At 43.9% G+C, this 25,096-nt stretch overlaps 1 protein-coding gene across 1 annotated transcript in view; it reads left to right on the forward strand.

The window, feature by feature from the left end:
* ACTR10 (actin related protein 10) overlaps positions 1-25,096 on the forward strand; it is a 247,980-nt gene that overhangs the window by 156,147 nt on the left and 66,737 nt on the right. The window contains exons 9-11 of the mRNA XM_086937982.1: positions 7,797-7,876; positions 7,972-8,045; positions 17,295-17,376. Of these exons, the coding sequence (XP_086794108.1) occupies positions 7,797-7,876; positions 7,972-8,045; positions 17,295-17,376 (236 nt within the window). The remainder of the gene's footprint in view (positions 1-7,796; positions 7,877-7,971; positions 8,046-17,294; positions 17,377-25,096) is intronic.

Genomic DNA, 25,096 nt, shown 5'->3' on the forward strand with positions numbered 1-25,096 from the left:
TCTATGAGAGCCTTGCAGTCTGCAACACCAAAGCAACAATCATTTCGGAGGTATCCGGGAAGAGGAGCTTCCAAAGTCACCACTCCTGACACCAAATCTTATCAAAAGCAGCAACAGCTATACCATCAACACGCTGGGAAAAGCTACTATAGGGGAGTCTTAAAGCCACAAGGGAAAGGTAGAGGAGTGACCTCAAGTGGATCCTCTACCTCTAAGCAGTGACTTAGCTTCTATTCCCTCGATCATACAGCATATGTCAGGGGAAGGCTACAACAGTTCTACCAGTTGTAGCCAGAAGTAACATAAGACCGATGGGTGCTTGACATTATCCAAGCAGAATATTGCCTAGAACTAAAAAGCCACCCACTAAATATTCCTCCTCGCAAACAAATCCTCAACCCTCAGCTTGCACACCATCTCAAAGAAGAAGTAAAAGCTCTGCTGCAAAAATGGGCCATGGAGCCTGTACCACATAGACACCAAGGCAAGAGGGTGTACACCCTATACTTTTTTTAACACAAAAAAGATGGGACGCTACGACCATTACTAGATCTATGACTGCTCAACCTACACATTTTATCACAACACTTCCACATGGTTACACTACAAGATGTGATATCACTACTACAAAAAGGCGATTTCATGACAGCACTAGATCTGAAGGACGTATATTTTCATATACCTATTCACTCTGTCTGGTGGCTTAGTGGACAAATGCATCCAATGTAGGGGCCTGTGTTAGACCTCATGGTCACAGGTTCAAATCCTGATGGGTCCACTCAGCCTTTCATACATCTGAGGTCTATGAAATGAGTATAATTGAATTGGGTAACAGCTAACATCTGTTACTCAGCGCCAAGATATGTTATGTTCTCTCCGGTTTGTGGTAAATGGTCGTCATTGCCAGTTCAAAGTATTACCTTTCGGGATGACAAACCCCCCCCCCCCCCCCACACACACAAGGGTTTTCACAAAATGTCTAGCTGTTGTAACAGCCCATTTAAGGAGAGAGAGCATTCATGTATTCCCATTCCTAGATGCTTGGCTGATCAAGAGTTCATGCAAACAGAGGTGCTCCAAATTTCTGGTACACAAACTGGGATTCACAATGAATGCCACAGAAACACTCTTACAACCTCTTCAGATACCACCATATTTGGCAGCAATACTCAATTTGATGTCAGCCAATGCTTACCCCAATTCCCAAAGGGCTCTCAATCTCCTGAACCAACTGCCTCTTTTTTCAGCCATATCATTACCTTACAGTCAGGGCAGTGATGCACCTTCCTGGCATAAGGCCCTCTCGTTTAGCAATAGTCCCACATGCCAAACTAACCATGCGCTCATTAAAAGAGTGTCTCATTGGTCAGAAACAGAGGGCAATTTGGAGGATCTAGTGTTGATTTCACCCAGGGTCCATCAATCTTTAAGTGGTGGAACGCACACAATGCCCTGAAGGGCAGATCTTTCGTGGACCCAATTTTGCAAATGACTTTAACAACAGATGCATCACTCATGAGATGGGGAGCACACATGAAGGACATCACAGTACAGGGACATTGGACTGTTGACCAACAAACTCATCCATACAGATAGCTCTCAAAGCTTTCCTCCCCAAAACAGCAGGGAAGAAAGAATGTTCTTCTACACACATACAATATGACTGCAGTGTATTCCATTTAGAAACAAGGAGGGACACATTCTCTGCAGTTGTCTCAAATAGCACAGGCCATTTGGTATTGGCCCTTTCCTCACCACATCTACCTCCTAGCGGAATATCTTCCACGGGTCGAAAATTCAATTATACTAAGCAGGACACAGTAGCAAGTCTTCAAATGGAAACTCCAACCACAAGTTCTATACGAGTACTTCCAGCATAGGGGAACACCAGAAGTTGACTTATTCGCCACCAAATAAAACACAAAAGGCCTTAGCTTCGCTTCCAGGCACCTACATCCACCACAGTTCAAGGGCAATGCTCAGTGGATGAACTGGTCAGAGATATTTGAATATGCTTTTCCTCCTCTCCCACTCATTCCATATCTGGCCAGGAAGCTCAGACAAACATCACTCCAGATGATTCTTGTAGCAACAACCTGGGAGCGGCAACCCTGGTTGATGACATAATTAATATTGTCCTTAGTACATCACAAGAAGCTTCTCAACATGCCAGATCTTCTCAGTCACAGCAAGGGCAGAGTCAGTCACCCAGACCTCAGACAACTCCACCTAGCCATTTGGCTCCTGAAGTCCTAGAGTTTGGATATTTACAACTGCCTCCAGAATGCATGGACATTCTTAAGGAGGCCAGGTAGGCAACAAGAAGAGCGTGTTATGCAGCCAAGTGAAAAAATTTTGCACATTATTGTATTGCTCAAGATATAGACCCTTGCGCACCTACAGTGCAACAGCTTGTGTGCTACTCGCTACACCTATAAAACTCACATTCAGTATACACTTCCATAAGACTGCAGCTAGCAGTCATTGCAGCTTTTCTGCAAAATCGCTAACATCAGTCACTTTTTCAAATACCAGCAATCAAAGCTTTTATGGAGGGTTTAAAGAGGGTGATTCCCCCCCCATGTACACCTCCAGTACCACAAAGGAACTTAAAATGCCTACCCATTGCTCCGATGAACATGATGATTCATCAGAGCCACGGGTAGTCATTTGCTTGGATGAGAGAGCAGCTTTGACGACTGTCTACAAGCGCTCCTCCCCTCCAATGAAAAAGCTCATGGGGCTTTACTTTGGCTCCAAAAGTATTGATTTACAGGAATATACCAATTGGGTATTACAAAGGACCCCTCAGAGCACACAAGGTCTTTATCAATGTCCACTCAAGTTTGTCTCCGTAGTACGTAGAGGTTCAGTCAGAACATTCCAATATGTAATCTTCTAAATTGTTTATTGTAAATTCAAGTTAAATGGTGGATACCATTGAGGATTATTACACTGAAGACAAAGTGAAATATAAGCAATGAAAAAGTCGACTGCTATATTTAGCAAGACGAAACACGTGTTGGCTGTTTATAATTCTTGAAGCTGTCTGTGGATTTTGAACTTGTGAATTATGAGCTTGAACTTACAATAAACAATTTGGAAGATTACATATTGAAATGTTCTAACTGAACCTCTACGTACTACGGAGACAGACTTGAGTGGACATTGATAAAGACCTTGTGTGCTCGGAGGGGTCCTTTGTATTGTTGTTTCCACTAGGTGGATTAAGTTGGGGTTGTGGTAACCAGCCTCGTTCCAACCTCCTGGAGCACCACCCTGTATTACTACTATTGTTATTACTTTCCCAGAAATTGCTGAGTGCCCAGGGTTCACTACTGCTTACCAAAATTTCACCAATTGGGTATTGTATGAGTGCATGTTTTATAATATGCACACGAGACTCTGACATTGATCAGGCATACCACATTGGTTTTTTTTAATAGTGGTGCAAGGATCAACCGTTTTGGTCCTGAAGAGAAGCCAAGGGGAAGGCTTTGAAAAATGTAGACCGGGGAGGCAACAGCTCATAACCACATAAGTCCTTAAAACCCCCATTTTTGTCCTAATACGAGCTATAGGGAGTATTAAAATGTAGTTTCCACACAGCCGGGTATTTTTTAACTCCCCATATTCCCTCTTACCCATCCACTCTCACACCAACACATAGTATCACCTCACTAATAAGTGCTCCCACGTCGTCGTCGGCCGCAGCACACCCCTTCCCACAGCGGAGCGGGAAGAACCAGATGATGAAGCATGCCACCAAGGGACCTTTTGGTGGGCGAGGGTTATTTTAACAAAACTTTCTGTTTTCCTATACATCTTTAGTAAAACCTACAGTCTTCTATACACTCACTTTAGAACTGGTCTCGGAAAGATAGCATTACTCTGCGAATACAGTGTGGAGTTTGTTTTTTCATGGTATAAGATGGCGTCAGATTTTCACTTATATGTATTATTAGAGTATTACATGCATGTTTAAGAGCAACATCTATCCTACAACACTACTTGCTCACTTGCCAACATGGCAGGGGAAAAAAATTAACAAAGTAACAAAGGAGCAGTTGGACTTGTGCTTACCCTGGAGGAGGTGGAGACTTGACGTTGCGCCATCAATAAAAAGACTCCCTTGGGAAAAACAACTTATAAAGTCTGAGCCCAACACTAGATGGCAGGAGAGTTTAAAGCATGAGAATCTGCAGCACTACACACTATGAATAGAGGCTTACTGGGTAAGGAACATACTCAGTGATCCTATTTTGTTTTACATGAATGCTTGTGTATGTTTGTAATGCTTTCATTATTGCTTTTAAATATTTGAATAAAGCTATTTGATTGCTTTTGATTTATTGCTTTCTGACTGAGAAAGTATTTGGCAGTGCTGGATGAGAAAACAGAGTGAAGAAAGATGCTTTTAAAATATGTAGGCAAGGTGACTTTGCATACCCATGTTTTTTTAGTGCCTGCAATGCTGACAGGTCTATCTAACATTAAGGAGAATACTTAAAGACCACTGTTTGGCACCATTTTGTGAAGGTTTTGTTGTGGAGGGTACGCTTCAAACCCCCTAGTAGCAGTAAAGTTTGCTTAGCAAAGCACAAACGTTTCTCCTAAGAATCTCTGGATTCTTACCAAATTTGTGTGAAAATAGAGCTATAAAATGCCCCATTTCCCAGTTTGTTTTCAGATATTCTCAGAGCAGACCCGCCCTGCCTCAGCATTCTTCAATGAGTTTGTGCTCACTCACTCCACTTGCTTACTTGTTCCAATTCAAGGAATGGATTTGTGCCCCACACTTTCAAAGTTCACCAGCTGCCACTGGGCGAAGCAGCTAACAAATTCCTTAAACTGAAGAAAGACCTCACATGATCATGGAATCCTTGTCATATGTACTCCGGATACGTTTTTGTAGCTTACGTCTGCTTTGGATGTTGACTTGGGTGAGGTATTGTATGAGGAGTGAAGGGAGGCTCCAGAGGGTCCTTGCTCCTCATCCCCTACCTCTCGAGAGATGGCCATATGAGCTAGGTACTAGCTGATCTAGCTTAAATACTTGATCGCATATACTTTATCCGAGTCCACATGTGGCAAATGCAGAGGAGTCCCTACTCCCTTTTGTGCTGTCGCACTGCTGTAGGCTATGCCTTTTTGTAAAGCACTCGAATCACCCGTGAGGGTATCCAGGTACTTGGACTGGTGGGAAGGTGTGTGGTCCCCACAGCATTATTGGAAGAGCCAGGCCTTCAGCTTCTTGCGAAACTTCAGCTGCGAGGAGGAGGCTCTGATGGGTTGTGAGAGGTCTTTCTATGTATTGGAAGTGATGTAGGAGAATGAGCAACCTCCTGCTCTGCTTTTATGAAAGCGGGGGGTGGTGGGGGTGCACGTTAAAGTGTGGCTGAGATTAGGTGTCTGGATGTATTGTGAAAGTGTGTGCAGCTGGTGAGGTATATGGGTCCAGTATTGTGTAGGGCTTTGTAGGTGTGCTTCAGGAGTTTGAACTGGCTGCGTTTGTGAATGAGGAGCTAGTGAAGCTCTGTGGGGTGAGATGTGGATGTGGCAGGGAAGGTTGAATATGAGTCTAGCAGCAGCTTTCTGAATGGTCTGATGTCTGTTCCGAGGTATAGAGTTGTGGGGTTGTTGGATCAGTCTCACTCTGAAACTGGAGCTTCCCTGCATGATGAGTGACTTGGACTTGAAAGATATGTAAATGCATCAGTCAGTCTTGGATAACCATTGCCTAAAAAGATGTTGCACAAAAATGGATGCTAAGAATCTGAGCTGGTGGATGTATGTTTAACCATCTGCAGTATCTGGCACTGCACTTCGGAGCATTAAAAGATGTGTGCCCGTGAATGTCCCTAGTTTAACATATTGGGCTCCATTCAGCGAAGACGTCCTGTAGAGGGATGATGGGTTGGGCATGGTTGGATCCCGATCGCTGTTGCATTTCTACTGCAGTGGCTGTCACTGTGTGCTTTATGGTAGTCTTGAGTTGTCTTATAATCGTAGGGATGCCCGGTTTCAAGAACTGTGGGGACTGTCATTGCATGATGTCGGCGACGGAACCCCACCGCCTGTGTCTCTACTGCCTGGGGCGCGACCACGACCCCAAGTCGTGCCCCAACTGCCGGGCCATGGTGCCAAAGACTTTGCGGGAGCAGTCCCGAAAGTTGCTTGAAGTCCGGCTAGGAAGTCTAGGAAGCGAGGAGTGACAGAACGGTGCTTGTGCTTGAAGAATGGCGTATTTTGGGGAAATGGTATTGTCACATTACGGCTGCTGAGGAAAAACACGGCAGGAAAAATTTGTAAAAGAAGTCGAATGAGCATAGAGAGCCAGTCAGAAATCCAACTCCTCAAATACACAAACCAGATGCACAATAAAAATAGGTTTTATTGTGTAAAGTGCTTTTCCCATTATTGAAGCTTTTGCACAACAGTAAGTTGTCTAAGCCACACAAGTTAATTATAAAGCTAGAGGTCTCAGTTTCCCAATTGAATTCTGCTTTTCGTACAACACAGAGATGATCAAATCTATGTCCTATGAGGTTGTGAAAATCCAGGGTTAATACGGGCGTCTAATGAAGATGCAGTTGCCACTGAAGTGAGCTCGGACAAAAAAAATCAAACAAGCCACTTCCATTAGCTTGCTGGTGATAGCAGTTGACATAGCTAAAAAAAAAATATTCAAAAGTTGTGAATGTTATTAACAAATCTCAATGCTTATCCTTGGGAAGGGGTCCTCAAAGGTGGAACGAAAAGGGTCGGTGACATTTAAGAGATGCAACTTCATTGTAAAATAACTACAAAGGAAGATATTTGGAAGTAAAAAATGGGCTTTCTCAGGATGAGCGCTTGAATTCTATTCCCAATTAAGCCTAAACAAGCATTTGCGATGCAATAGATTTCGCACTTGCGAAAGTTTATACCTTTTATTTATCTGTTTGATAATTAACACATAAATAAAAGTAATTTACAATTACAATGCCAATAGCTCAAACTCTTGTAAATGCGAGATCTATTTCATTTCAAAGAAGCGGCCACCATTGTCCCGGGCTTCTTGAAAAGTGAAACTGCGCATGGCGCGCTGGATTTTGCAGGAAAGCATGTTGTGTCTGCAGTAGGAGAAACTCATTAAAGAAAATGATGCTTACAGACTAAATAAGATATACTGTGCAAGTAAAAGGGCCAGTCCTTTTGAGAGGTTACAAATAAAGACAATGCAATACTAAGGAGGTACTAACAAGCCTATCAACGATTCAGAATCCAGCATTTCCGAAGGACACTGACACAAGCCAATGACAAATATGGGCGGAGCTTCAAGTCCGTAATTGAATACAGCATGCTTCGCAAACCAGCGCATGCGCTGCCCAGGCTTGACCTAAAAGTAGTGGAGGTCAAGCAGTACCTAATGTGGTCACTGAGAACTCCACGGAGCCACTTACTTCACTGGAGGAGGCACTTCAGAGAAGTGTAAGGATTCCCTTAGAATGTGTTAATCTTGACTTCTTTCGCTTTCCTTTTTTTTTTGAGTCTGCTCTCTACATATATTGTCAATGTAAAAAATAATACCATATTTCTCTAACAAATGAAAGCCTTCAAATTTGGCAAAACCCTGTTAAAGTTCAAGTTTTCTACAATATAGAAATTGAAATGCATATTTAGAGGCATGTTGTTTTTCCATTTCAGAAATGCCTAAACTACACTTGTGCCCACGTTACTTAATATATACATTTGAAAACAAACATATTTAATTATTTTATTATTTCATTAATATTTTTCATTTTTTTTAATAGTCCGTACATGTTTTGTGAGTGACCTTCAACGTGGACTGAACATTCAAGCAGCAAAGTTTAATATTGATGGCAGTGCTCAGGTAAGATGAAGAATCCATTGTTTGCCTTTCAAAAATACATATTCTGTTACTACTCTTTTACCTCATAATCTGTGTGGTTTTTTTCTGTTCTACAGCGCCCTGCACCACCTCCTGATGTTGACTACCCTCTAGATGGGGAAAAGATTTTGCATGTTAATGGATCAATCAGGTCAGATTTCCTCTATATTAATATTTTACATATAATATAGCCTTTAAAAAATAATGGTTATGGAAGTCTTGTTGAACTTCCTTACATGAGCACAGTACTATAGTGGCTATGATATCAACCATATAACTATAAAATCCAAACCCGCTTGACTGAATTGTGTGATCCTGAGTTAACATTTATATATTCTTATTCCGCATTTCCTGTACCTAAAGAAAATTGTCAGTACTCAAAAAAAGACAACCCACGCTGTATTAAAAAACATGAATGTTTAGGAAGGTGAGTAACCCAATATACCCTTGCGGGCTCGGGCAGAGTTTAGTATAATATGTAGTGGCCAGCAAGGGATTTCATTTATATAAGTTTTCAGCACTAATTTAGGACTTGTTGAAAAGCAATCAGAGTACCTAAATTTGAGTTCAATCAGCGGCTGTTCAAATAAATTAAAAGGTTTCTAACAATGAGAAACAAAGGATGTTACCACACTAACATCATGAATACAGTAAATGAATAATAAAACATGAAACCAGGATAGTTTGTTTGTCTGAGGAGTTATTATTTTTGGATTCAAGACAAAGAATAATTCTGTACAAAAAATCAACATTAACATAAAGCAGGGTACATACAAAGATATATAATGGATATTTAAGGTATTGGTTACTTTTCCTATAGTATATCCAAGAAACAGTCCAGACTGCTAAAAAGGTGACAACTTGATTTCTACTATCAATCAGGAGAAAATCAACAGTCGGTACAAATCATACTGTGCAGAATTGGACTAAGTAGGTCGACGTTTCGGTCTTATCTTGATCATTTACAAGACCATCATCAGGACGGAATATTGATATATACAAGGTTGACCCTTTTTTTGTTAAGACACTTATAGGCTTAAGTGACGGCCTCAGCTAATTTCTTTAAGAAGCGGGCAATGTGCAGACTCAGTTTTGAGTATCACGCACTTGTGCATACAGCAGTGTTGCGAAAGACCGATTCTGGTGGTTTGTTCAAATCGCGGTTCTTTTGCCAAGTGTTCACAGTTATTTGTCACGATCGCGGGACGTCAGAAACGAACAGTCCGGAAAACAGGCATTTGCAATGCAATAGGTCTCACATTTGTGAGAGTTAAAGCTGTTGGACTTGTAAATGACAATGTCTTTTACCTATGTGTTTTGGCTTGGAGTGTAGTGGATGTATGAGCAGAGACACAGCTGCAGCATTGTCTAGGGGGCTAAGAATGAGGAATTACCCCTGGGAACAGAGACACAGCTGCAGCACGGTCTAGGGGAATTAGAAAGTTGAATTACGAATGAGAACAGAGAAGCTAGCAGCACTGTCCAGAAGACTCAGTATGAGTAAGTATTGCGGGTCCCCAATATTTGGTGGCAGAATAGCTTCTTTAGTCCATCAATCATTCTAATGGCCCTGTAATTGCTAGGATCTTCTTGACTACCCTTCTTATTAATATGGACAATCTCAGTATATTGCCAAGATTTAGGGAGAGGCCCACGTTCCAGTATTGATTTGGAAAGCAGATTATGATATGGGCCCCATATGGATATTTCTGTGGCAAACAAATCTCTTCGAATGCAATCAGATCCAGGTGCCTCCCCTGGTGCTATAACTGAGAGCATGCCAATAGAATGTTTGAGAGGAATTTCAAGGGGAGTTATAATTTCTTTTGATCTTATAAGTCTCTGTTTTGATGCTTCGCCTGGAGTCTTTACACTATCTAAATACAGTCTCTCAAAGAGTTCAACCTGAATCTGTGGCTGTCAACATGGGATGTACCATGCCAGCTTCCATGGGCAAGTATACTCCAAAATGTCTTATTGGCCCCTGTTCTAAGTGCTTTCGCCAAGTTGCTTCATACCTCATTTAACCAGGCTGGGATACCCCCAAGAAACATCTTCCTCCTCAGTTATATCTGCTTCAGAATTATCAAACGGTTCAAAGATTGTGAGTGACCGTAAGTCGCCCATTGCTATCACTGGCCCCCTCTAGGATGAATGCTCAATAAAACGCTCAAGGGTGTTAAGAATGCTGGATTCCTTATTTTGCCCATTTATCCTGATGTAGACTAACTTATTTCCATTTGAAATAGATAAACCAAGTGTCTCCTGATTCTGCAATTGAGTGCGTTTTAGACCTATATTTCTAAATTACCAGCGGGCTGCTCTCTCCCCTGCTAAATAGCTTTGCAACAAAAATGCATTTAACCCGACATATACACCTGCGGTACACTCCGGGTTTCTTGGAATAATTCGATATCAAAAGAAAATACTACGTTGCCCCATAACTTATCTGCAATTTTGGATTTAGGACTGGAAATGTTCCAAGAGAGGATGCACCACTTGTCTTTAGAGATAATAAAGGGAGTTGACGTTGGTTGGTTTTGATCAAAAATACAATGTCAAACCCCTCTTGCCACCTCCTGCTGTGGGGTCTCTGAAGAATTTGAAAGGACAGCATAATGAATGTCAGCCCTTGCCAAGTGAGTATTCTACTTTAGACTGATATTTGTTGCAGTGCAATTAGCTCTTCCCCCAAAGCCTGTGATGACAGCAAGATTTCAATGTAATCAGTACACTCTGAGCCAAAAAGCCATGTCTTGAATTTTTTCCCGAAAAGGAATTTGGAAGGGTCTTTTCTAAATTACTACAGGCAAAGAGTTCCAGGCTTTTAGTGCAAGAAGTTCGAAGGAGCTGCCTCCTGCTCTGGCCGATGACAGATGACAATTTGTGTGTCATCTGCGTATGAAATAATGGAAAACCCATATACAGTGCTACAGAAAGACTTGTCCTGAGTTATTTGTTTAACCAAATGAAATATACCTTGATGGATGTTTTCATCCATTTCACCCTATGCTAAGACCTCCAAGCTTATCAATCTGCATTCAGAAAACGGTTTTCTCTACATGTAAGCTTCAAGGCATCTTTCCTTTACTATGCAAAGAAGTTCACCTTTATTATCCATCTTAAGTTGTCTGCTTTTTTATTAATTCCTGTAAAATTGGATACATGAGAATAACAGACGTAAGACTGGGGAACTGCTGCTCATCTGAAGTAAATCTTCTATTTACACTTTTTTATTCTTGTGTTGGTTATCATCTCCCACCCACTGTGTTCTGGCCCGCTATAGAATAGTACCTGTCCGTCTTCATAAACGTCTGTTTGGTAAATTGTTAAATATGTGTGTTAGAACTGGCTATTTCTGGTAGGCTAAGGCTGACGCCAAAGCCAGGCAGAAACCACCATTCTAGTCCGGGCAAGGAAGTCACACGCCAAGATAACCCCTGCTCACCCCCTTGGTAGCTTGGCTCAAGCAGTAAGGCTAAACTCGGAGGCAATGTGTAAAGCATTTGCGCCAGCGCACAACAGCAACAACATACTAGGCACACCACAAAAGACACTCCACACAAGGTTATTATAAAAATAACTTTTGTATTGTAAAAACATATCAGATAAAATCACACATATACATTGTGCCAACTGGCACGGGCAATATTCACAGGGATTATGTACACCAGACAGGGCCACATGGGCGCCTGTCAGAATCAGATATAGTACTTCTAGATAAAATGTAGAATATAAAATCACTTCCAGAATAAAGAATAAATGTAACATAAAATAATAATCACAGATAACAACCAGTAACCACTGGTAACAGGAACCAGGACCTTACTAGGACCACCTGTACTAAGAAAGAAGAACCACCTAAGTATCACACAGCATTTAGGGGTCTAAGAAAGAATACATTACTCATGATGCAATAAACCTACATTCAGAGGAGTAGAAAAGACAACCACCTAAGTATCACTCAGCGTTTAGGGGTCTAGGAAAAGAACACATTACCCATGATGCAATAACCTACATTCAGAGGAGTAATAAAGAGAAACACATGATGCCTAAAGCATTCAGAGGTGTTAAGAATAAAGCACATGATGCAATAAAATACATTCAGGGGTGCAGCGCAAGAAGACACATGATGACTAAACATTCAGAGGTGCAGCGCATGGAAAGAAAGACACATAATGCATAAACCTACACATTCAGAGGTGCATAATAAATCAATAGCGCAAAAACTCATATTAGCAATGACTATTAAAAAGCATAGAAATCACATTGCGCCAACACTACATAAGCCACTACCTGTGGCAGTCCCTAGGCCAACTGGCCTTGTGGGGCAAAGATGCCCTGGGTCCAAAGTCAGGGTGCGCTGCCATGCAGCGCCAGTTTCAAAAGTACAAAAACCTAAACGTGGCAGCCGCCCACAAAGTGCTGGGCAGCTGGGATCAAAAAGCTGTGGCAGGGCTCTCAGTAGCCCCTAGAACAAATCTGCGCCACCTGAGCCACACAGGCTCTAAAACACAATATGGCCCCTCTGAGCCACACAGGCTTTCTAACGTTGGGGCGACCCGCTGCCAATCGGGGCCGCCCTGACCAGCAACAACAAAAGGGCCCTCGAGCCTCGCCGGGCTCGTGAATCAAGAAATGGCCCCCTAGAGCCTCTCATGGCTCTACACACGTTGGGGCGACCCACTGCCAACCGGGGCCGCCCTTGAAGCCCTCATGGCTTGACTTGCGTTGGGGCGACCCACTGCCAACTGGGGCTGCCCTTGAAGCCCTCGTGGCTTCATATGCACAAGGAGCGCGAGCTCGCGCTACTGGGGAGGGGCGGACACCGACAATGTGTCCCGGCGCCCCCTCCCTTTCTCCTGCCCCACTCACCGGACTCGGGTGCGGGGCTCCTTCGGAACACACAGGAGCCCGGCCTTAGGAAGACGCCTCTCTCTCTACCCGGCCATCCACCAACCGTGGGGGCGGCCCACTGGCATCGGGGCCGCCCGGAGAGGAAGCACTGGCCAGGTCTCCCGCCCCCTCCCTTCACTCACCGGGACTCGGGCGGGCTGGTGCTGGCATCTCTCCTTCGCTCTCCTCTTTGGCGCTTCACTGGCGGTGGGGGCGGGCACCGACAATGTGCCCCGCGCCCCCTCCGCTCTCTCCTCACGGCGGGCTGGTGCCTGCGGGCCTCACCCACAGCCATGGGAGCCCGGCCAGTCACTTCCGGGTCGGCCCCCTCTAGACAGGCAGGCGGGCAGGCAAACTTTCCCGAGGAGTGGGCTCCCTCGTGGAAAGTAAAATATCGCGGCAAGGTCCCTGGCAGGGTAGACACCTGCCAGAGGGCAATAAATCCAAAATAAGCGAGGTGGGCACTCGCAGGATAGATCATCCAAACACGGGCAACATCGCAGGGTAGGCACCTGCCAAGTCTCACGCATCGGGCGTGAGACGCTAAAAACGCCCGTAATATTGCAAGGAGCGCTCTCAAGGCGCTAGAGGCATAGACAAGCCCACAGGAACGACCCCTGCATCAAGAAGGGTCCCAGGGACACAGCAAGTCCATCAATAAAGTCCCCCCTGGAACAAAGGGGGCAGAGTCCAGTCAGCCCCCAGCAAGGGCAACATACAGCAAGTCCCAGCAATAAGTCCTTCAGGAGTCCAGTAAGCAGGGGGACAGTCAGGAAGAGTCCCCCATCAGTCCATCAGGTGTCCAGGAGCTGGGCAGGGCCCAGGGATTCCCCTGGGCCCGAGCAGCAGCATGCCCCTGGCAGATTCAAGTTAGAAACAAGAACATTTTGGATGGGGACACAGCCCCTTCTTACACAGTGAAAAGTCTTTGAAGTCTTTGAAGTCTCAGTGTGAGAACCAGCTGGACTGGTTTAGGGGGAAGTCCCTTCAGTATCAGGGACAGAGGTGACAGTCGCCCAGCGGGAGGTGGAGCCAGCTTTGTAGTCAGGCCGGCACAGCCCTTCACTATAAGGTGCCATCTCCTCCCACTTCCCTGGCAGCAGATGCTGCCTTTCATCCACGGGCTGACTCAGACAACGTCCTGGGCTCTCCAGCCCCTGTCACCCTCAAACCAGACAGTCAATCCACAAGCAGGCCCAGGCACTCCTGACCCAGGCTCACCAGCCAATCACACGCTAGACACAAATTACACAAATATGCCAACTCCTAAAAGAGGCACTTCTAGACTAGACACACTCATGCCGCATATACCATTTTGCAGCATTCATTCTCGCGAGTTCGTACATACCAAACTCGCCCCTGCACTCCCCACACATCAGGAACTACCATGGGCATACATATTCCCCATTCATTCCTATGGGAGGGCAGGTCACTCACCATTCATTCACAGAGAGCTCAAGCACTTTACACTGTACCACAGTGAAAAAGTGCACAGAGGCCTAAAATCACCAACACCAGGTTCCATAAACAGGCTAGGAAAAAGCAAAAAGTCTAGGGGTGAACCTGCCCAACGGGCCGGGTCCAACAATGTGCATTAATAAAATGAATGCCATTAAGTGAAACAAAAGATTAATCAGTAAGGGTTTGATCCAATTCAGTTGTGCTGGTTGTGATGATGATTATTGATAGTCCTTAACATTATAACAAAAGGATAAGGAGTAAGCAAGGGGAGCTGGGTACTGGCAATACTCACTGTTCTTCTCCTGGTCTCACACACTTGCGTGATCTTCTTTCGCATGGTTTCCATTTCTGCTACTAGTCAGCCAACGTTTTCCAAGGAAAATATTACAGAACACGAACACCAGAGCCAATACCCTTGAGTAACTAGTTATTTCTTATTATTGAAAGATGCAAAATGTACACTACGGTTTGTAAATTGACCTGTTTAGCTTGATTCAAATCATCATTAAGCTCCAATGTTAAATATTAAAAGTTAAATTTTTTTGCTTCCCCAGTTATTTTCAAATTAACAAGTTGCCAGTACATTAAACTTTATTAGCTTTAAAATAATTGGGTTCTTTGCCCATGATATTTTGTACTGCTTGAGTAATGTTGAATTCCATTACCAGTAGCTTTCTTACTGCCGTCCATTACTAGTATCTTATAAATATTGTAAATGGTAATATTTCATGATATGGTTGGGCGTTCAACAATTTTTCCAGTGATTTTCTATATATGGCTAGATTGACACTAACTTCAGTTATCACAACATAATTATTTTCTACATTAGAGTTTATTGCAGTGGACTCAATGGCTGCCCTTCATATTTACTTTGTGTTCTGCACTGAAGTAATTCCCCTTTCGAACATAAATTTGAAAAGAGACCGTAGGGACAAATAAAGGAGGCATTGTCCCACTTAGATACAATCAATAATCTTTATTTCGATTATAAAAACCATAAAAGATTACATACAATATAAAACAATCATAAGACAGATCTTTCAATCCCTCGCCCATCCATTCCGACGTAGTTGAAAATACACATCGAAGTCCCAATAGAGGTTTTTCCTTGTAATTAAAGCAAAAAACACGGTTTTAAAGTCTAAAATCGTGGGGCATCCATCAAAAATTTCATTTGAGCAAAATTACAGTATTCCCAATTCATTTAAGCGTTTTTTTTGCATGATGTTGTTTCCTTCTTAAAATATGTTTAAAACTATTGGCATTACGTACAACAGTCCATACCAATACCTTTTGGGAGTAATTATTGTTTTCCTTGCACAAGATTAATCACAGAAATAACTAAAACTTAAAACCCCTTCTCCTCCTTATTAGATCTACACAGAAAAGGTATCTGCTTATGCTGAACACAATAGATTAGGTAGCATCTGTTTGCAATATTCTTTCCGCCTCACTGCAGCATCTAAATTCCACAAGGCGACAAATTGGTTTAATCCATTTTCTCCTAGCATGGATGTAAGCAGGGCAGAAGAATAGCATGTGTACTCTATTCTCTTTGGCGCCTATATTGCAAAGTTCACAACTACCATCACTTTCCTTTCCTATGTTACACACCCATTTTGTAGTATTTGCATTAATTTGCAAAAAGCCATAACGAAATTTCAAATACAGAGATTTGGCAAGGCCCGGTAAAATTTCGTCCATAAAAGACTCAAATTTACTGTTTGGTTTCATAGAAAGATACCTCAAGGATAGAGTGCCTAGTTTTGGTTGTGTAACCGGGAGTTTTCAATAAACGCCCAGTAGCTTAATTTTAACACTTTTTTAGAGCTCAAAGTCAGGCCTTCATGGTCCTCCCAAAAGTGTCTCAGCCCCAACTTAGTAAACCAGTCCTCGATATGAGTCAACCATGCCAAACTTGTGTTGTTTTTTATTCTCAAAATTTCCTGTAGGGCTTATCTGTAGTGAACAAGTTAGTCTGTTGGCCACAAGCGGACCCAAAACGATAATGGCCGTAGAGCTGCGTGGTCATCAGTACGACGAATGTGTAGGTCCATTACAAGTGGAAGTAAAGGGGTGCACCTAGGGATACTTAATAGTTTCCTAAAAAAGATATTCTCTTGTGCCATAAAGGTATATTTCACTGCGTAACCCCATAATTCTGCCCCATAAAGGGAAGCAGATTGTGCTTGTGTTTATATAGCTCCAATACTGGGGACGGCTTTTGATTGGCTACTCTTATGTTTCCTCACTATTGGAACTAAGTTCTGGATAAGAATTGTTTTACTCTTGTCCAGCTGGGGTTTCCAATCTAGTTTAGTATCTAGAGTAATGCCTAGGTAAGTAAAATTATGCACATATTCAATCCTTTCTGTTTTAACAGTCTAAGTTTTTTTTAAAGTTTTATGCGGATTGACTGCCCTATATTTGGTTTTAGTTGTGTTAATCTCCAGTCCCTTGGTTTCACAATAGATTCTAAAAGCATCAAGTAAGTTTTGAAGGCCTTTGGGTGTCTGGAATATTAAAATCGTATCGTCTGCAAACAAGAGTGCAGGTACGGGAGCCCCCCCCCAACTTGGGGAAATTATGTTCACAGCCCAAGAGGGATTCTGGAATATCATTCACAAAGAAAGAAAACAATGTGGGGGCAAGCACTCACCCTTGTCTTACACCCCTATTTATTTATATACGATCTGTAAATTCACCATTTGGACCCCATCTAACCCTGGCAAAGTTAGCCTCATGCAGTCTAATAATCTGTGCTAAAATTTCCCCCGGAACACCCTGATCCCTTAGTGTGGTCCACAGTGCATTTCTGGGGACCAGGTAAAAAACTGCCCTGAGGTCAACATATGCAATGTACTTAGATACCTTTAGCAATGATTTGGAATAGTCTGCCATCCAGGCGGCAAAGTGATGCCTACTCTGTCACATATGTAAAGTGCGGTGAAAACGTGTTCTGTTTGGTGGAAAAGAAATAGAACTGCTCCACCTAAACGAGTGTTATGCATAGATGAATGACTTTTCATTTTCCTCCCAACAGAGATTCAGTTGTAGAAATCCTTTTTGAGCAGGATAACGAGGAGAAATCAGTTGCAACCTTAATACTGGATTCACTTGTACAGGTATTGTCTCAATATGTGTTGTATATGGTATTTACTCATTACATAAAATCCATGTCTAGTCTAAGAACCACAAAAAGGAGAAAGAAGCTGTTAGTTCTAAATGAGCAAAAGCAATATTCGAAAAAATGTACTTAGAAAAGCTCTGAATGACAGTAACTGTAAATGTACACTTTGCCAAGCAGGGGGGTGGGGGGGGGGGGTGTTATTCTAACGTCCTAAGGCTTGGGTTCTAGAAAATGAGGTTGAGTGCACATTATTGAATGGAGCAATGCAGATTTCCAAGGCCTGGGGCATAGTGATTGAAAATGCTTTTTTAAGGCCGTAGGCCATAAACTTTCGCAACAATAAAAAGAGACAATGGCAAATATAAAACGCAATACGTGGCTCGCATCTGCCCACAATCCACATATGGGCAACATTGCATGCAATAATTCTCTAATTTGGTGGTTTTCATAAAAAAAGGAAGCACATAAACACAATACTCACAGACAAAAACTCATGTGGCCCGCCATGCCTAGTGGTTTAGGTCTCTGCAAAATCTCAGTCTAACTGATTAAACTCAGACTAAGGCAGGACCACAACCAGAGTAAAGATTTTCTAAGCATAAAATAACCTATTCGATTGGTTGCTCAGGACTATAGGCATACTATTTCATAGATACATAATCAAACCTCACGTTATTGGTCAGGTAATTGCAAACAATATATATATATGTATATATATGTATATATATATATCAAAAATAGAACGTTCAGTACATGTGCAGTGAGTCCAAAGCAGCTATTTAGCATACTACTTCATAAATGCTTAGTAAAACCTCTTTTTATTGTTCAGTTAATTGCAAGTTGTTTCAAACATATATATATATTTTTTTTAAACGTAAAGGGCATGTGCAACGAGTCCAAGGTAGGAATTTAATCATACAATTAAAAGATTACCGGCATTATTAGCTTTTTGGAATAATATTTCAAAAACAGGTGCAAAATATACAAAATAGTTCATTTACAACTCCTTTCATACCTAAATAAAATGTCAGTAGGTCAGAAGCAATTGAAAACCGCCCATAAATTGTAAGTTAATTCATAAAATAAGATTGTGCCCAACAAAATACCATAAGAATTTCAGGTGGGATTAAGATACAGACCGAAGGTGCCTATCAAATTTGATACATGATGTTTGATCTATTGCACAAGCTTTGATGCAATTGATTTGCCACAGCACAGACAATTAACTCTGTGGTCTCTGCATGCAACAATCTGATGGCCCTATTGCATTTTCTAATTCCTATCTGCCTGCAGACTGGGGCTAGCCAGCATTTCCTGGGGGGCATCATAACCCGGACAGAAAAATAGGATGTGTGAGGGTGTTTTGGCCGCTTGGTGACAAACTGGGCATGCAGTGCTTAGATTAATGGAATTTTTCTAATTTTTGCAAAAGCTCCTACGAGGAAGGGTGTCGTAGCATAACTTGATGTAGATCTGCCTAGCTACAGGGACCAATATGTAATCTAGGAAATCTTCAATACCACTGGAGTTTTCAATATCCATGTGGAGAGGTGTGGCTCACTGGTTAGAGGCGGCAGACCCGAGTGCAGAGAACGGCCCGGGACCAGGGTTCGATTCCCGACGCGACAGGGTCTTGGACCAGGATCAGCGGACTGATAATTCTCGCATCGGTGCCTACTCCGACCAGGGATCACACTCGGCAACTCTGGGCATTAGCTTGCCTCATCTCCAGAACGGCCCCACACAAACGCCGGGGATGCCTGGTTTCACCTTGGAGACCCCCAGGAGGGACTATCTCACAGGGAAAGCCAGGACGGGTTCCCCAGCGGTCTATAGCGCTACGAGGCCTCCGGGTAGCAGTGCGCTTTACAAGACACAACAATTTAAAGTCTGAGGTAGTGGTACCTGGACTTAGTCTCCTTACTTCCAAGGCCCATGTGTATTCCAAATTAGTTGGCCTCAGAAGGGATATGGGTAAGGGAGTTTCACAGTTCCTAAACCCATTAAGTCCCAGAGATGTGAGGGAAGCACTTTGGTTTGCCACCCAATTATAGTTCCTACCCTTATACTGTCATGTCCCACAGGAGAGGCACAATAGGAGTGCTCTGAGGTACCTTAACAAAAGATCTTAAAAACTTGTTTCAGCGATTGCCAGTACAGTAAGCCCAGCATGCCTCTAGATCTCCGCTCTGTGTAAGGCACTTGCTGCTGCCTTCGTCTGGTAGGTGTTAATAGCCGGGGATATCTGCCTAGTTTTTGAAGAATTAAACGGCCTTGTCACACTCTATGCATAATGGCATAGGTTTAGGGCGTTCTTCCTAATCTGAAGTGATCAGAGCATGTTAGAGGTCAACCTAATGCCCAAGTAATCGAAATCCTGGGGCGTAGTTAGCTGGTACCCAAAGGTCAATTCGAATAGACCATGCAGTTAAGTAAAGCTCCTGAAGGGCACTATGAGCTGCATTCTGCACCCTTTGGAGACTAGTAATCTTGCATGCATAAAATGTGGTTTAGTACACAGCTGAGGTGGAGCCCTGTGTATGTTTGGAAACTGTAGTTGAATGTTTTATCCACATATATGCTTTTTTTTTCTTTTTTTTAAAGTTTTATATAGCGCGAACCAGATCTTTGCAGATATCAGAGCGCTTTACAGTGCATACAAAACAGGCCATTAGATATGGCGAAATTGTAGGTAATAAGTGGGGTGGGGAAGGCATAGGCGGGAGCATAGTAAAACAGTTACATCAATAATGCAAGGGGTACAAATAAGTGAAAGCATAGATCGTCAGGTAAATCAACAACACAAGTAAAACAAATAATCGAAGGGATCTAACAGATAATACAGACCAGTGCAGTGACTTTGAAAACCGACTCAATAGCTCAGGTGTATTTAGCCATGAGGATAGCTTTTACTTCTTTCTTAAAGAGTGTGATGGATGATATGAGCCTGATTTCAGGAGGGAGTGAGTTCCAGATCCTGGGTGCCATTCCTGAGAAGGAGCGTTTATAAGATTTTTCCTTCCGGAATCTTCGCGGTTTTAGCAGAAGATTGTTTGTGCCTCTAGTGTTTCTAGTGCCGCCAGAGATTGTCAGCTTCTGGGTGAGGTATCCGGGTGAGCTCAGGTGTACAGCCTTGTGTGTCATGCAGGCGATTTTCAGATGTATTCTGGCTTCAAAAGGCAGCCATTTCAGGGATTTCAAGTCAGGGGAGATATGCAAGTGTTTTTTTGACCCAGTGATGAGTCTCGCTGCAGCGTTTAGAGAAGCTCTTAGGGGTGCAGTAAAAGTTAGAGGGAGACCGCAGAGAGCGATGCTGCCGTATTCTATTCGGGGAATGACTAGTGCTTGTACTGCAGTTTGGAAGTCTTTGGCAGGGAGGAAGGGTTTAAGTCTCCTCAGGGTATTGATTTGGTAGTTCGCTCCCTTAGTTGCCATGCCGATATGTTGCTGCATGTTGAGATTGGTGTCGAGTGTTATGCCTAAAGATTTTGCTGAGTCCACGATGGTGGGCTGGACATTGAGTGCAGTTAGGTGTTTAAGCCAAAGTTGAGTGGAAGAGATCTTCGCGGGAGGTGAGATCAGAAGGAACTCTGTTTTCAGAGCATTGAGTTTTAGATGATTATCGGCAAGCCAAGATTGGGTGCTTCTGATCGTTGAGTTCAGGAGTACAATGTCTTTGGGGGAATGTAATTTGAGATATAGTTGGGTGTCATCGGCGTACATGTGAAAGAGTACATTGGATGCTTATAACAAGGTGGTGAGAGGTTCCATAACTAGGTTGAACAAAGTTGGGGATAGGGAGGATCCTTGGGGGACGCCTAACGATACCGGTATTGGCGCGGACATCAGGTTGTTGCTCTTGAATTTCTGCGACCTGTTGTGAAGGAAGGAAGTGAACCACTTGAGAACAGTCCCAGATAGGCCCATTCTTGTTTTTAAAAGTTCGAGTAAATTCTCATGTTTGACGGTGTCGAATGCTGAAGAGAGATCAAGAAGGATGAGGAGGCAGGTATCATTTTGATCTAGGATTTGAAGGGCGTCGTCTATTATGTGAGTCATAGCAGTTTCTGTGCTGTGTCCTGCTCGGAAGCCTGATTGATGAGGGTTGAGGAGATAAAACTGATCAATGTGTTTGGTCAGTTGTAGTTGTGCGCATTTTTCCAGGAGTTTGTCGAGAGTGGGAATATTGGTAATGGGACGGTAATTGTTTAGATCAGATGGGTCGGCTGTAGGTTTCTTTAGTAAAGTTGTGACTTGTCCAACTTTGAGGGAGTCAGGGATGATTCCTTGTTGTAGTGAGCTGTTGATAATTTTAGTCCAGAGTGGAAGGAGCAAAGGGGTGAAGTCTTTGACAGCGTTAGCAGGGAGGGGGTCCGTGAGGTGATTGGAAGGTTTCAAGGTGCTGAACAGTTTGCCAATTTCCTCTTCAGAGTAGGTGTCAAAGGATGACCATGTAGCATTGTTTTTTGGATCATTGGGTGCTATGCAGTGGGGTTTGGAGTAAAGGCTTGCGTCAATGAGGAGATCACTCTTTATGTTGTCAGTTTTTTGGATAAAGAAAGCAGCGAAGTCTTCACAGGAAGGTGTTTCGCGCCTAGTGCTGAGAGGTTGGGGTTGTTCCTTGGATTGAGTTCTGATTAGCTCAAACAGTTTTCTCAGGCGGTTTTTTGCTTGATCGAGCTGGAGGCTGAAGAAGTCTGATTTGAGCGCTTTATTTTCCTGAAGTAGGCGTTTCTCTTTTCCTTCAGGGTTTTTAGGTGCAGTGCAGAGGGAGCTGATCTCCAGGTGCGCTCTGCCATTCGCATGGCTCGTCTATCCTCATTGAGACTCCAGTCGTACCATGGATTGGAAATTTTAGCAGAGGCTCTTTTTAGCTGCAAGGGTGCAACCTCATTAATTATTGAAGTCATGGCGTTGAGATAGTGGTCCGTCAAGGATTGGACATCCATGGCGCCGGTAGGAGGGCGTAGGAGGTCGCAGCTGCTAGGGGGTAGGGCGTTTGGGTTGAGTTTTTTCAGGTCTCTTTTCCATACTTTAGGCTTGGAGGAATGCACCGTGTTGAATTTGACCTTTTCATTGATGAAGAAAGTGACAATATGATGATCTGACCAGTCACAGGGTTGGATAGACTCAAGTTGGATAGCGTCCTCTTTTGAGATGATAAGGTCGAGGATAGAGCCTTTCTCGTGGGTCGGGCTGTTGCATAATTGTTTGAGGTCAAGGGCGTTGAGGAAATTTTTAAGACTATTTACCACCGCATCATTGTGATCGTTCCAGTGGAGGTTGAAGTCACCAAGGTATATTTGGGTGAGCTGTCGTCCGGAATTGGTTGAGATCATATCCATGATTTGTTGGGCGAAGGTGAGGTTGTCCCTGGGTGGGTGGTAGATGCCATTAAGAGAGCATATCGGTTTGCCCTCACTGATAATATCGAGGCAGATGTATTCACAGGAGGTTGGGGAAGGTAGGGAAGGTGCTGTGACTTTCAGAACCGAAAGGTTGTTCCTTTATATGCATGCGATTCCACCACCTATCTTGCCAGACCTGTCAAGTCTGATGATGTGGTTGTTGGGGGGAACCAGAATGTCCATTATAGGGGTAGAAGATTCGGTTAGCCAGGTTTCAGTTAAAATGATTAGGTCAAGGTCCAATGTTAAGATGAGATCAGCGATGGCGGAGGAGTGTCTAGAGGCCGATCTGCAGTTGAGGAGAGTGCATTTGAGACGGGGTGTAGTAGAGGGTACTAGTGAGAGGGGGACTTTCCTAAGGTTATCAGGGACGGAGATTCTGTTGTTTAGTGTGGGGGTCTACGGGGATTTGAATGTATCGTGGGAATGGATAGGTGTGTGGCGGTTGTATTGTTTAGGGGAGCTGTGTTGTAGGAGCGGAGGAGGGTGAGTGTGTTGCGGTCTGAAAGAGGGTTGCTTGATCGGCGGGGCGGTTGTTGCGATTGTAGATATGGATCGCGGTCAAGTGTGGGGGGTGTAGAGCTGGTGAGTCATCCGGAAGGGTGGGGGGCAAGTTGGGAGGGGGGTGATGGTGAGTGAGGGGTGTCTGGGGAGTGTGCAGAGTCGTTCTTTGATGGTGTGCATGTCTTCCTTGATGGTGTGAATGTCTTCTTTGAGCTGGAGGAGGGTGGACATAATCTTGTCCAGCATGGGATAAGCCTTGGTGTTGGGGATGGGCATCAAGGGTGCGTGACTGACCTGAAAATGAGCGTGCGGGTGGGGGGGTGCGTTGGTGTTCGAGCAGGGCTCCGTGGTGTCGGTGTACTGGTTGGTGTTAGAGAGGAGGGAGGGTTTTGGAGGGATGGGTGTGGATGACGTAGGGAGGAGGTTGGAGGTGTCGGTGAGGGCGTTGGTGGCAGTCGGAGAGAGCCGGGTGGGGGTTGAGTGTAAGATAGTGGTGATGGGGGAGCAGGTAGGGTAGTGGGGGCTGAGAGTGGGAGGGGAAATGGGATTGGTGCTGGTCCTGTTGTGGGGAGGGGGAGTTAAGTTAATAGATGTGGTGTGCTCTACGTGATTAGTTAGAGGGTGGTAGTGAGGACTGAGAGTGGGAGGGGATAAAGGGTGGGATTTGTCGTTATGCGTGTCGTTCTGGTGCTGAACTAGGTTGGAGGGGTCGTGGGTGGGGGCTGTGATGTCAGGGGGGAGAGGAGTGGGAGTAGTATGATTGCGGGTCCCAGGGGTGGAGGGCGTGGGAGTGGTATGAGTGCGGGTCCCAGGGTTGGAGGTGGGGGGGGCGGCTGGTGTATGAGGGGGAGGGATTTGTGTCTGTGATTGAGGAGTGTGGGGTGGTTACCGCAGGTGAGTGAGTGACTAGTGTGATGGGGGAAGAGGTGAGGTGCGTGTCGTTCTGGTGCTGAGCTAGGTTAGAAGGGTTGTGGGTGGTGGCTGTGAAGTCCGGGGTGATATTACTGGATGGGATGTGAGTGGAAGTCCGAGGATTAGAGAGGTGCTCTTTGAAAGTGGGGAACAGGTTGTCTATAGTTCCAGGTTCCTATCTGTGGATTGAATTAGGACAATCCCGTTATTGTAGATAGTAATGGTGGTTCTGCCTAGGAAGAGTTGGGATGGTGTGATGGAGAGAGTTAGGCCATGAGCGGACTTCCTGGTGTTGGAGACAGTGAGTAAGGTGAGAAACGTTTTTCTCCATTGAGCTCTGCGAGTGGTGTGGAAGATGATATCGATGTTCAGGGATCCATTGACCGGTGAGAAGTAGGTGTCGACAAAGGGGGTTTCAGGGTGGGACCTCAGGAAGTTGTGTTTAAAGCGTTTAGCGGCTTTTTTGGTGAGTGTGGATGGGTAGTTAATTTTATATGTGTGCTTGCCGATGGGCTCCATGTTGGGATGACGGTATAGGTGGGTATGGGAAGGTGAGCGATAGTGATACACATGTGCAAAAAACAATGCAAACAGTAAGTTACATGAAACACAAGTGACATTAGTGAGTAGCAAAAATAACCAAAATATAGAGGTAGCAATCTGTGCAATCCAAAGATAAACAATGAAATGGGTGCAGCTTACACAGTGTACAAAGATATACAAAAATATATGAGGTAGCAAACGATACAGCTTACACAATGTACAGAAATATACATAAATATATGAGGTGTCAATCGGTGCATTCCAGGAATAAAAGTGAAATAGGTGCAGCTTACAAAAATGTACAATAAACAAGTAAAAGAATGTGACTGATGATATACTGAAACAAAA

The sequence above is a fragment of the Lissotriton vulgaris genome, chromosome 9 (assembly GCF_964263255.1).
Source record: "Lissotriton vulgaris chromosome 9, aLisVul1.2, whole genome shotgun sequence".
NCBI classification, from domain to species: domain Eukaryota; kingdom Metazoa; phylum Chordata; class Amphibia; order Caudata; family Salamandridae; genus Lissotriton; species Lissotriton vulgaris.